Source organism: Diuraphis noxia, unplaced genomic scaffold, assembly GCF_037042655.1.
Source record: "Diuraphis noxia isolate RWA-SAM2 unplaced genomic scaffold, SU_Dnox_SAM2 contig0001, whole genome shotgun sequence".
Classification (NCBI taxonomy): Eukaryota; Metazoa; Arthropoda; class Insecta; order Hemiptera; family Aphididae; genus Diuraphis; species Diuraphis noxia.
Window position 1 is genome coordinate 101,544,628 of NW_028301711.1, and position 15,105 is coordinate 101,559,732.

Below are 15,105 nucleotides of genomic sequence, written 5' to 3' on the forward strand. Positions count from 1 at the left end.
ATAACGTATTGTCTGGAATAATTGGAATAAAATGTTTAGTATATCTTGACGACATAATAATATATGGGAAAAATTTAATAGATCATAATAAAAAATTAATCGATGTGTTCGAACGATTACGATTGCACAATTTGAAAATACAACCTGATAAGTGTGAATTTGTAAAGCGAGAGTGTTTATATTTAGGTCATGTTATATCGGAAACAGGAATAAGACCGGACCCTAAGAAAATTCAAGCTGTTTTAGACTTTCCTGAACCTAAGAATGTTAAACAAATTAAATCTTTCCTAGGATTATCAGGATATTATAGGAAATTTATTGAGAATTATAGTAAAATTGCTAAACCAATAACGAATTTATTAAAGAAAGATGTAAAGTTTGAATGGAATGAGGAGTGTGATAAAGCTTTCGGTAAATTAAAACATGCATTATGCACTGAGCCTGTATTACAATATCCCGATTTTACTAAAGAATTTATTTTAACGACCGATGCCAGTGGAAAAGCATTAGGTGCAATATTATCACAAGGAGAAATAGGAAAGGATTTACCTATAGCATATGCTTCTAGAACCTTAAATAAAAGTGAACTTAATTATTCTACAACAGAACTTGAATGTTTAGCTATAGTATTCGGAATAAAACAATTTAGACCATATCTTTATGGGCGAAAATTTACAATTTTGAGTGATCATAGACCGTTAGCTTGGTTATTTAATTTGAAAGATCCGTTATCAAAGTTAGCTAGATGGCGAATACAGTTAGAATAATATAATTACGTAATAAAATATAAACCGGGAGTACAAAATGGAAATGTAGATGCTTTATCGAGAATGTACACCATAAATGAGATAAAAGAAGAGAGCTATAATAATTTCTTAGAAAAATTCGAAACAACGTTGATAACAAATAGTAATGTTAAGGAAGTAAATGGAGAACTATTAGAGTCACCAAACGAATATCATATAGTAACTGAAATCGAAAAATATTATAATTTTAGAACAGGAATTAATTACGAAATAAAACAGAAGTATGGGGATCATATAATTTTAAAATCTAATAAAGACGTAGGTGAAGTAACAAAGGTGAAATATAACGATAGATTTATAATATTTTTAATAACCAAAAGTAAAACTAAACAATTAACTACATATGAAAATCTATATACTACACTATTAAATTTAAAATATTTCAGTGAAAAACATTCTTTAAATAAACTTATAATGAACCAGTTAGGAAGAAAAGATGGATTAGAATGGACGAAGGTTAGAGCTATGATCCGTTATATATTTAGAAACACAAAAATAGAAGTATTAATATGTTCAAAATTAGAATATACTGAGGAAGAAAAATTAACTATATTTAAGCAATTTCATGACTCTATTTTTGGAGGACATGCAGGAATAGGCAAAACCATTAAAAAAATACGACGGCAATTTAATTGGCCAGGACTCAAAGTTGATGTTAAAAATTATATTAAAAAATGTGAATCTTGCCAGAAAAATAAAGTAACAAATAGAAAAATTAAGCAGCCTATGGTGATAACTTCCACAAGTTCAAAACCTTTTGAAAAAATATTTTTAGACATAGTAGGACCTTTAGTCACAACAGCATCAGGGAATAATTATATTTTAACTATGCAGGATGATTTAACAAAATGTTCTTTAGGTGTACCATTACCTAATCATACAGCAAATACAGTTGCTGAAGCTTTCGTAATAAATTTCGTTTGTATTCATGGAATACCAGAAACTATACTAACAGATCAAGGAACTGATTTTCTTAGCAAAACATTTACAGAAGTATGTAAATTATTAAAAATTAATAAAATAAAAACTAGCCCGTATCACCCACAGACCAATGGAAGTTTAGAAAGATCGCACAGAACTTTAGCAGAATATTTAAGACATTATGTAGATAAAGATTTAAATACATGGGATCAGTTAATACCTTATGCTTTATTCGTATATAATTCAACAGAACATACATCTACAGGTTATCAACCCTATACATTACTATATGGAAAAGAATTGAATATTCCAGTAAATTTGAAAAATAACCCAGAACCCAGATATAATTACGATGATTATCTATATGATCTGAAACAAAAGATGCAGGAATCGCATAAAATTGCTAAGGAAAGATTAATTAAAAAGAAATTAAAATCTAAAACAAAATATGATACTAACGCACATAGTGAAGAATTACATGTTAAGGATTCTATATTATTAAGAGATAATACGCAGAGAAATAAATTGAATTCTTTATGGAAGGGACCATATGAAATTTTAGAGATATTAGATACAGAGAATATAATAATACAAAGGGGAAGAAATAAGGTTACTGTGCATAGAAATGATGTGAAAAAATATTATGAAATTATAAAGTAAAATTAACTGAGTTGGTAAAGAAATAATATTAAGAGTATAGAATATAATTATAAGAATATATTATAAGTAACATAATGAAGTAAGATAAAGATAGGTATTACAGGGGAAGAATAGAGTAAAAAAAAAAAAAAAAAAAAAAAAAAATTGATATTTAAAAATTAATGGGAAATAAATTATTATTTTAGGGAAAAACAAAGAAAATTCTTATTGGAATTGGAATTGGCTATTGGAGGAGAACCTCACTGTATTAATATTTTAGGTCCGGATGAGTTACCAAAATGTTTATTGAGGCATATAAGTACAGCAAATCATAATTTACTCGAACCATTTTCTAGAACCAAGATGAGAGAGTATACTAGAAATATTGCACGATTTTTACATGATATGACAGAAAACAGGGGTTGGTTAGATTATTCATGTTGTGAAACTTTAATGGATTTTATGGAATTCGTACAAGAACCTAATTATATACTAGAGTATGAGAGAAATGATTAATTTAAAAATTGATATAACATTATAGATTATTGGTTGTAATGGCAGTCAGAGGACAGGAAATAATCAATGAAGTTATGTTGGGAACAACTGTATATTATAAGTATGATGGGTATGTCACGATTAAGAATGTATCGGGTGAATCAGACGATGAAATTGTATTATCTAATGTAAGCAATTGTAACATAGACTCATTACGTATAAAATGTACTCTGATAAGAGATCCGCCGGTGTTTTTAGCAACACTAGTAGATATACCATTAACATATTATATGCAAAAATCTTGCGTAATATACATAAAGAGTAAAAATGATACCAAATATGAACCTATTAAAATGCCAATAACATATAACTTTCTAAAATTTAGAGAAGCAGATAATGCATTAAATGAAACAATAACTAAACTTGATAATCAAACTACCAATAATGATACAAATAACAATAACAATGTTCAAACAGAATCCAATTTCGCTACTACTAATTTAATTAAAATTAATAAAACCAAGGTTTATACATCAAGTACAATATCTGTAGTTACGCATGAAATAATGGAGTCGCAAGAAATTGAAGGTATTACCAGCGAAAGAGCAAAGAATAATGAATTAACAAGTGTTGAATGTAGCACGGAAATAGCAAAAAATAATATTGTATATGATACTACTATAAACATAAATGATAATGAAATGAATACAATGGATTTAACTGTAGAGAATAAAACTGAAAATAAAACTAAAAACAATTATGAGGTAAATTATGTAGTATACGTTGTGTTTGGGATGTTTATGATGACAATTATAGTTGTGACAGTAGTTACAATATGTGAATATAAGCGTATAACCAGAAATAGGCAATTGACGCATCAATCATATGTGTTATCAGATATGGAGGATATAGAGTTGTAAAATTACTGTAACTAGTCATTTAAAATATAATAAAATATAGTAAATATAATTAATATGAGTATAAGAGTAGTATAATAAGAAATCAAATATTAATGTGAAATAAGTTTTAATGTAATTTAATATGATTAAGTGATTGAGAACATAGATACCATTAAAGGTGTATGGATAAAATGAGTTGGAGAATTAGTATATTTAAATATTGGGGACATGTATAGATGACCTATAGTAAACATTATACATTTTACCATAAAGATTTATATTTAATTGTGAATGTCATGTTAAGGGATTGTATTTAATAATAATTATTACAATTATTTGTTGACATTATTTATGTAGGTTATTCTGTTTGACAATCATACAAGGACCTATAGTGCAAAGTAAATCGTGTGGAGAAGGTGAAGTAAAAATTGAAAAAGAAACATCAGTAGAACAAATAACTGATACTCCTGATAGGTTATCTATTACTAATAGTTTTCCACCAATACTAACTAAATAAAAAAAATGAATTGCAACAATTTGTTAATACTAGAATTAAGATTAGAATATGGTTTTAATGATATATATAAATAAATAAGAATAAACAGATAACATTTAAATAAAATAGTAAGAATCAGTAAATAAATCATAATGGATAGGAACAATCAATTATTGCAAGAAATAAATATAAATTTAGCTATACAAACACACATTAATCCAAACCAAGGAGAATGGTATAATTTTACAACTTGTTTTGATTATCATATAATAACAGCAAATGAATCTATATTAGTACCGTATGAAGATAAAGAAATTTTAGAAATAATAAATTCTATAAAACGATTTTTAGTAGATATGATGATAAATAGAAATTTAAATAATCCTATATGTATGGAATTAGCCAGATTTATAGAAAGGGTGCCAACAGCCACTGATATGTTATTCTATGAAAGATAAAATAATAAATCATTTTAGACAAATAATTATGAATGGTCAATAATATTAAGAAAAAATTTATAATTTACTAATAAATTTATTATTGTAATTAAAGGAAAATATTATATGTATTAACTAACAAAACTATTAATCAACTATTATTGTATAACAAAACTTATATACCATTGTAAAAATATATATGACATTATATAATTATTATACTAACAAAATATTTATTGTAATTAATCAACAAAAATATATATATAAAAATATGTAATATGTAATATGTAATATGTATAAACATATGTAATCTGTAATTTTATAATATTATCAACAATAATTGTAAACTTTGTAAACTGGATAGTTTGATATCTAGTCATATTATTGAAATTGTAACAATGAATTTTAAGCTTTTTGTAGTTCTATGATGTTATAGCCCTACAAAAACCTTTTTTTTAGCGGTGAGGTGTAACGAGCTGTGACTTTATCTATAAATACTTATGAGTCCCTGGTAGTAATATCATAATAATAATGCTGGAGAGCAGCGGCGTAGTGCTAATAATAGTCATAATACATCTGACACTATATATCTCACTACTCATATAAATATTCTATAATATATTATATATAAATAGGTCACGCAGGAATTGTGTGTTTTATGGAGATCGTGTTACAATGTTTTATATAAGGAACATCCGGTTAACTGTAACCACAAGTCACACGCACCATATATGGCCATGAGAGTTACGTAACATAGATATGACCACTGGAGTAGGGACTAGGGATTTCTCTACGAGAGGAGCTCGTAGACCGTACGATAGTCAGACGAACTTACCAACGACTAGCGACTGGAAGCTGAACACACTAGAAGTCACATCTCGTTATTACCATTAAATAAATTAATTGAACTTAGTCATTTTTTCAATATTATTAATTATTGGACTTGTAATAAATAAAATATTATTCAAAAAACATCAAGTGTTGATTATTCCATTCAACTTCTTGACAATCCTAGAAGGGCTCGTTACAACCACCAAAACACCTCGACACCCTTGGGAGGTAGTTAGCATAGATGGGCCCCTACCCATGTACGAGTAGGGGAAAACAATATTTACTGGTCGCCACGGACTTATTTAGTAGATGGACCGAAGCATATCCGCTCGGAACAGCCACTACCAAAACAATAACCGAAACTCTTGAGCGAGAGTTCTTTTCACGTTTCGGATACCCCCGTGTGTGTTACACATTCACGCGGTACTGTGATTTACGAATGTTTATTTTTTTGTTTACACTCGAAAATAAACGGTCGACACCACCACAAATCGAATCGTGTTAGTTTATTATTTTTTTTCCCCATCCCGACACAACTACCACGCGGCATTCGTCCCGGACCGCTACAGGTACCAACTATTTTTTTTATTTTTTTGTCGCGCCGCCTCTATGTTTATCGATCGCGCAAATAGATAGAAAGATAATTCATTTTATTTGGGTATAACAACCTGACATTGGAGCTGATTTATGAAATTATTAATACAAATACAATATTTAAATCTCAAACAAAATAAAATATTAATAATCCAAATAAAAATATACGTACCTAAAGTTCCTAGAAAAATATATACAATAATAATAATAAATTAGTTATTATAGAAAACGGTATTCAACAGTTTCATTGCTAGACTTTCATTTTAAAATTAAGTAATAATAATAGCAACCTTTTCTCTTTAATATTAATGACGATATTGCAACATTTACCAATGCTTTAATTCTCACCACTCACTCAGCAATAGGTAAAACACAATACAAAAGAATAAGATCAACCGTTCCATGGTTGAACGCAGAATGCGACAATATAGCGAAAGAAAATAAGAAGGCATTTAGAAAATTTAAAAAATTTAAAAAATAATAATAACATAGGCGATCTAATAACATTCGAAAAAATCTACCAGGCAAAGCCAATTAATTCATCTCATCTCAGACCACTATATGAAAGACAACAAAATTTCATTATAAAAAACGAAACCTTAATCAACAATAAAATTCTAAGCACTGTATTAAACGTACTCCCTTGGCGCTTTAATAAAAATATAATACACCTAAGTCTATCATTACACAACAAAAATACTACAGATAATAATATTTATAATGGTCTTCATTGCGAACTGCTGCAATCTTGCCCGCAACACATACAGATATATTCTGACGCATCGAAAATCGAACAAAGGTCAGGATTAGCCGTGATATCCTGATGGATCTATATTTTCTACGGAACTTTCGGTTGTATTAATGTAATTGTTTGCACTTTTTGAGGTTATATTCGCAAAATATTATGCTATTTTAAAAGGTTGCGTTTTATTTGTGTATGTAGTATTATTTATATCTATAATATGTAACGTTTTAATTTTAGTATTCGGATTACCTTGTGTGTTTTCTTTAATAGTTTTCCAAATCAATTTGGGGTCGTTATTACATTTTTTAATTTTTTCACCGTAAAAATCAAATTTAGCTTTTTTGATGGCACTATTTAAATAATTTCTACATTTTTTAAATTTTTCCTTTAATTGTAAATTGTAAGGGTTTATCCTCGACTGGGCGTGTAATATATCTCTTTCTCTTATGCTATTCAGTATTTGAGTTTTAATCCATGGTTTTATTTTAAATATGCCATTTCGGGTTGAATTATTATACGCCTTTTCTACTGTATATTAGTATAAGATTCAATTGTTTTATCAGAAGAAGTTAGATTAAGCATATTTTGCCATTGTACCTTTTTTATTAGCGATTTAAAGGTGTTTTTGTTGAATGATTTATACAAATCTGATTCATTTATAGTTTTTTTACTTTTATTTTTTGAAATATTATTAGGGGTAATTTGAATAAATGAAGAAAAATGATCTGTGATTGTTGATTCTAATATGACAGCATTATCAATATTGAAGTTAGATATTGTGTTTATGAATATGTGGTCAATGCACGATTCACCCCCATCCCAGACACGAGTAGGAGAGTTAACAAATGAGGTAAATCCATAGTGTGACTGTTCGAAATTGCCGCCGTTTTTATCACGGCATTTGCAACCGGTCCGCAAGACGGCGCAGATGCCGGACTCCGGCCGAGCCGCCGCCAGCGACCTATTTTTTTGTCTTTGCCGTACGCTCCATACGAGCAGTTGGTCACGTCCGGCCGTTGTTTTAGTGCCGTTTAGCGACAACCTCGTGGTGCGATTATTACCGTTACATTTATCTCGCACGTTAGTTTAATTCGTTGTCGCGTCATTTCACGCAATTGTGTTCCCGATGCCGTTGTTTCCGTCCTCGACGTCGAAAAGTATATAGTCGAGCGGTTGTCTGTTGCGCGACCGTTGCTTGTTGTCGCGTGTTCGTCGCCGGTGTTTACGCATATATAAATATATTATTATTTCAATCGCGCAAGAACGCGTGTGCCGTCTAAGCCGTCAATTCGACCGTAAGTGCATACGCGCATATTATATTGTTATCTCGCTCGCGTATTATTAGTCGCGAGTGGCTACGCGTTTTTGTGCATCGGTGTCTCGTATATTCGATATATCCATATAATATATGGACATCGCCGTTGTCGCCGGTGAGGACGAGTTACGTAATCCGGTCCATCGATTCAACCTAATCACGTCATTGGTCGACGTCGCCCGGCTGTTGTTGCTGATCGTCGCCACCGTCACCCCCCGTTCACCTGCTTACCATCGACGTCGTTACAGCCGCAGTTGATAACAGCCACCGTCGCCGCCGATACACTGCCCTGCCGCGGCGCATGTGCCGTCCGGTAATAATTGTTGTTATTATTATCACTGTTACCTATTATTATTGTTTTGAGTTGAGCTTGGGGAGAGACGTCTTCACAAGCCGACGTATGCACGCTAGTCGTGCCTTTCAATATACCGTTGTTTTGTTATTTATATTATTTACATGTATTATTATTTATATTTATTCGGTCACCTATCCCGTCCAAATCCGAACACCACATCTTCAAGTAGTCGTCCGGCCAAATGCTAGTAAATAGCCGGCGGCCCAAACAGTGACATTAAACTAATGTAATTATTAGTCAGATTATCATTGTTTAGTAAGTTAATATTTATGTCACCACAGAAAACTATGTTCATATTCTTGTTATCATGTATTAATTTAAGTAGAAGATCTTGTAACTGTTCTAAAAAGATGTTTCCATTACCATTTGGGGATCTGTATAATGATATTATACAGTAATTGTGCTCGTTTATTTTTGTATTTGTTATTACACAGTTAGCTTCGGAGAATATTACTTCTTTGCGTGTAAATATGCAATCGTTTCTAATGAACAGAACAACTCCGTCACTTTTGTTAATGTTATTATTTGTATGGATTATTTGGTAATTATTTAGAAATACGAACTTTTTATCAAAATGTTTATTTAGCCATGCTTCAGATAATGAGATAATATGAACATGATTTCCGATTACTTTAATTAGACAAGATAAGTCAGTTATGTGTTTATTTATACTATCGATATTCATGTTGTTTAAATTAAAACTTGTGTCTATGTTATTTATTTTGTTTTTTAATTCGTGAACGTATATTTTATCATTTAGGTATTGTTTTGATAGAAAATAATTAAATAATATATCGTTATGAGCCATAACTGTGATATAAAGATATGGTTATTTCTGTTTTAGATAAAGTTATATTAGTGTGGTAGTATATATATATTATATATAAATTGAATTAAATAATGAATGGTGGATACAAATTGATCCAATGTCTACGTAAATATAGTGTGGAATAATCATTAATAACAAAATAAAATAGATAATAACTATACGGTGATTGTAGTACAAGCAATTGGGTTTCATTAGAACATGTTAATTATTAATCTAAAGTTATATTTATCGGAGAGATATTAAAGCAGGAGAAGATCTTGTTCAGTAAAAATTTTTCGTACCTTTGTATTTTCGTCTTTTCTGATTAAAATATCTGCGTCCTGGTTGATCCATATGTATTTGTAACCTTTTTCTTTTGCTGTGGCTCTGGCTTTACCGTGTAATTGACTTATATGTTTAGTGAGATGTTGATTTATATATAGTCGTTTATCATTAAACCACTCGGGATTAATGTTGGATAAATTTAATGTTTTATTTTGTTTACAGTTAGTGATTATGACATGTTTCATACCCGGCTTTGCAAGACAGGCTATAATTTTATGTTCACCATTCACCGTAATATGAACGCGATAAGCTTCCTCTACGGTTATGACTGTGTTTAATAGTGTCGCAAGTTTTGTCACTGTATCTATACATTTCTCATTGGTTACCTTAGGTATACCAAATATTTTTATTGTTGAATTAAGATTATTTTGTTCAATGCTATCTAATCGATATTTGAGATTCTCAATATCTTGAAAAAGCCTCTTATTGTTTTCATAAAGTTGTGTGTTCTCTTTACGTATTTCTTTCATTTCTTCAAGTAATTTGTTTACAGTACCGTTGAAATCATCGAATTTTTCACCCATAAATTTAACTGAATTAGCCAGGTCTTGTAATGTGAAATCTGTTGATTTGATATCCATATTTTTCTTTGAGATATCCCATTTATATTTACATACGTTGCAGACCCATCTGGTTCTTGTATTTTTTTAAAGTTTTTGGAAAGATAGCGTATTTAGACCTCCACAAGTGAAATTAAATTTGCTATCGCACTCAGAACAAACAATTTCGTCTTCCGAAATTAGACATTATTATTTTAAAATTTAGAACAGTGGGTAAATAATAAGATAAGACACTAATGTACAGTACACACGTCGTACCCTGACGAGCGCAGGAATAAGACTCAATGAATGCAAAATCAGTATATCGCTTGCACGGATCACGGGACACGTCGGTATAATAAGTAACGAAGAAGCTGGCCTAAAAGCAAAAGACACAAAAGGTACCTTCGCTTTCGAAGTATGTCCCCACATATTATCTGACCGAGACTTGATAAAATCAACCAAATTCAAGTACATGGATGAATAGCAAAACTGCAAAACTTCTGGGCTAAATGTAACAACAATAAGTTCAGAGAGATAAAACCATCTATATTATCATGGCACAAACCATTCGAGATGTCCAGAAGGGACGAGGTAATACTCGTCCGCCTAGCCTATGAATAGGCCACACCCGCATGACTCACAGATACCTCATGAACAATGAAGCCCCCCCCCCCATCATGCCCGATGTGTGGAACAATCATTACAGTCATGCATATACTGACAAAATGTCGACAATTCATTGAAAGGTTCTTCGAACTGTAACTTCCGGAGGCACTATACGAGATGCTAGCACTCCTGAGACGAACAACGAAATTTTAATTTTGTCAACACAACAGGACTGCATCAATTGATAAGCAATTAATGCAAATTTCAAAAAAATGTAACGATGGCTAATAACCTCGTTGTTGATGCCGAATATAATAAATAAAAAATACTAAGTATGAATTGACAATATAGAAGAATTTTTAAGTCTTGTATGTCATTGCTTAAGAAAAACAAATTTATTTTTAATTATTATCGATCTATGTTTCTATAAATATTAAGAAAATATAATGTTAGAAGAAATAATTATCAAATGAAATAAATAAATAATTATTTAAAAATGTTTTTGTTTTTATAAATAATAATTTATATTTTTGGACTTTTAATCTGACAATAAAAATGTGTCTTGGAATTTTTTTTAAATGGAATTTTTGTCCTCTGACTTTTCGTCCGAGATTTCACACAAGTATTTAATGCAATGTAAAAAAAAAACACAAAAATTACGTACTTATGAAATGCAATTTAGGCGCAGCTATAAAATATTAGAAATAATTTAGTTGACAACATATTAATACCTATGCGATATATAAATAGGTAGAAAGATAATGCAGATATCTATGCAACGATACCTATTTCATGAAAGAAGTATTATTTTATTTTGGTATAACGAACTTAAGTTATAATCAGGTTTATAAACTTATTTGTTAAACACTTTATGCAAGAATAGTAGTAATGCAATTTTTTAGATTAGCAGGTCACGACACAATTGTCTTTTTAGTTTTTATGGGGATTTTCCGTGATGGTTGGACGACAAGGGAAGTTAGATTATGGATCAGCTTGCTATTATATCATTTATAGTGAAACATGACTAATTCAGTAACGATGGGTAAATTAAGGTCAAAGTGAAGGGTATTATTGGAAACACAGAACGGATCTTTAGAGATGACGTGAAAAAATAGGAGATGCGACCTGCAAAAATGTATGTTTTGTTAAGACCGTGGTATTGATTTCAGTACCGGGTTGAGCAAGCGTAATACGCTTAGTACTTTTTGGCATTTTCACATTACCACTCAGTACATTTTTAAATTTCCACTTTACCACCCGTCACTTTGGGGTTCTATGCACTTTACACCAGGTGGACGGAAAAAGGTCGTTTTTCAACGCTTTAAACGTTATGGAAAACTTAATTTTCGATGCTGGCGTGATAAAAAATACTTTACTAACAACATAATATTGTAGGAACTCTAATGTTTCTGAACTTCGAGTTCAATACGTGCCAATTGATCAAAAAACCCTAGCTCTTAAACGACAATTAATCGAAGAACTATAGTACGGCCAGCGAAAAATGAGCCGCGACGGCAACGTTACTAAGGGTGTATTTTAGTGTAATATTGGCTATTGACAAAAATATTCCTGAATTCGTTATTTTTTTCCGTAAAACTCGTGAAGTAACTGCCGAAGCATGTGGTGTAAGCGTTGCTAGTGTCAAGAAAATTTGTGCAGAAGGAAAAAAATTAGAAGAAGATGACGGACCCTCTACTTAATTACTTTTTTTTTGGTAATTTGTCCATCCCTGCCTAGAAAAAGTTATAAACGAGTAAAGTATGCTACTAATCTAGATGATTTTGACAACGAAGTTGTTAGGGGAACCGTTCATAGTTTCTACCACAATCATGAATTTCCTACAAGTTCAAAAATATTAGCAGCAATGCACGAAAAAACCAACTACCCGGGTTAAAAATCGTCCATGAAAGTTCTTTTAAAAAATTTAGATTTTAAATACAAAAAGTGTAATGATGGACGTAAATTTTTAATGGAACGAAATGACATTGTTGCTTCTCGAGTAAAATTTTTAAGAAAGATGAATGCGTTTAGACGTAATAACGATTCTAGACCAGTTGTGTATCTGGATGAGACGTGGGTGAACCAAAACCATACCGGTGGGTACATTTAGCAAAATTCAGATAACACTGAAGGACTCAAGGTACCCATAGGGAAAGGTGGTAGAATCATTGTGTACCATGCTGGGTCACCGTCATTTGGTTTTTTTCAAAATTCCAAACTGGTATTTCGGTGCAAGTCGGGTAGTTCGGAAGACTATCATTCACAGATGAACGCCACAGTGTTCAAAAAATGGTTCATTGAAATGTTAGGTAATTTGGAGGAACCGTGTATTATAGTCATGGACAATGCCTCATATCATTCAATGTTAGCTGAAGACTACCCTAAGACTAATACTAGAAAGGCAGATGTTCAAAAATGGCTACAAGAAAAATCAATACAATTTTCTCTCGAAGAAACATTGTGTGAACTACGGGAAAAAGTGAAACTGTCGATGCCAAAAGAAAAAATATATAAATTAGACGGGAGAGCTTTACAAATGGGTCATGAAGTGGTGAGACTACTATCATATCATTGCCAGTATAACCCTATTGAAATGATTTGGGCACAAATCAAGGTAGAAGTCGCTAAAAAAATCATTCCTTCAAAATGGCGGACGTAGAAGTGTTGGTCAATAATGCCATAGATGGGGTGACGAAAGAAAATTGGGCAAAATGCGGTGAACATTGTGCAAAAATTCAAGACAAAGACTTGGTAAAGGAAGGGATAAGTGATGAAATTATGGAACCCATCATTCTTACCATAAATCCCGACGATAGTTCAAGTGACGATGACGATGACAATTAATATTGTATAAAACTTAAGTATTTTTATTTATTATTTATTATTTTTTGTGTAATAATATAACATTTATATTTTATATTTATAAATTTGTATAAATAAATTGCATGCACTGTAATATTACGTATTTTATTTCTTCAAAAATATGTATTTAACATAATATAAAAGAGAAATAATAATATTCGTATAACAACATGTTTGAAATTAATTTATGCTGCAAATAATTGTAGAAGCCTTAACGAAATTCGGCCACCCAGAGCGTTAGTATCGCTTTCGGAATTTTGGATAGCCCTGGGTGGCAGTGGGGGGAAGACGTGTGCGTAAAGTTCACACCCGACGTGCACTTGTGCCAATCGGTAGTGCCATGAATGGCGCGAAATCGCGGGGGGATAAACATCCTCCCCCCATGGGAGGCGCAGTCTCACACGACCATGGTGATGGCTCCGGCGATGAAGCAGCGGATTCGTTGATTGACAATTATTCACACAAGAGCGGTACTGAGAGTGATGTGACGGCGGTGTCGTATGAACAATAAGAATAATAATAATTACGTTATAAAAATATAAAAGCAGAATAACAAATCAAATAATACATGGTGGTAAAACTACAAAGGGCATTTAAACAACGTTAGACAAAATATAATACGAATAATTATTTATATAATAGCTATAAAATAGCTTTAAATAATACAATTCAAACTAAAAATTGACCTGGTTATAACAGAAAACATAATATTTACGGTAAACAATTGAGTAGTATGTATTTGTATGTTCACAGCCAGCTTTTACGCGGAAAAAAAATTGTTCAAGGAGAAATGTTCCACTCCGAGAACACCGATTTACCGCGTAACACAATACGGTGATTGCACAAAATTGTCCGTCTATTTACACCTTGCACAAAAATATTTACCGCATCAACTATTTTTTTTATTAGACTTTCAGTTTTTTTTAAATTTTTATAAAAAAAGTTTATTAAATAATTTGTGTTCTTTACTTGAAATATTATATTTATAAAATTATCAATATTTGATTGAAAAATTAAAAAAAAAACGGAACATTTAATAAAAAAAATAGTGCAAACAGACGGACAATTTTGTGTAATCACCGTATTGTGTTACGCGGTAAATCGGTGATCTCGGAGCGGAACATTTATCCTTGAACAATTTTTTTTAACGTGTAAAAGCTGGCTGTGAACATACAAATACATACTACTGACCTAATATGACCTTCTACAAAACATTTAATTTCGTAGAATTTTACAACGATCAAACGATGGAAGTCAAGCAAACGCATGATTTGAATTTAGGTTTACGGTATAAGTATTCGATTGATATAAACAATTTAAGATTAGGTTATTCATAATTTATTAGTTAATTACAGCAAATAAATATGAACAAAATTAAAATATTTAGTTCATAATAGTGTTTGTTTCAC

At 31.0% G+C, this 15,105-nt stretch overlaps 1 protein-coding gene and 1 pseudogene across 1 annotated transcript; one reads left to right on the forward strand and one right to left on the reverse strand.

Moving 5' to 3' along the window:
* Positions 1 to 9,601: 9,601 nt before the first annotated feature.
* Positions 9,602 to 10,267, reverse strand: LOC107172466 (uncharacterized). Its single transcript, XM_015522754.2, has one exon. The coding sequence runs from the start codon at positions 10,265 to 10,267 to the stop codon at positions 9,602 to 9,604; it is 666 nt and encodes a 221-aa protein (XP_015378240.2).
* A 515-nt stretch (positions 10,268 to 10,782) lies between these two features.
* Positions 10,783 to 13,678, forward strand: LOC149062887 (uncharacterized; annotated as a pseudogene).
* Positions 13,679 to 15,105: the final 1,427 nt, after the last annotated feature.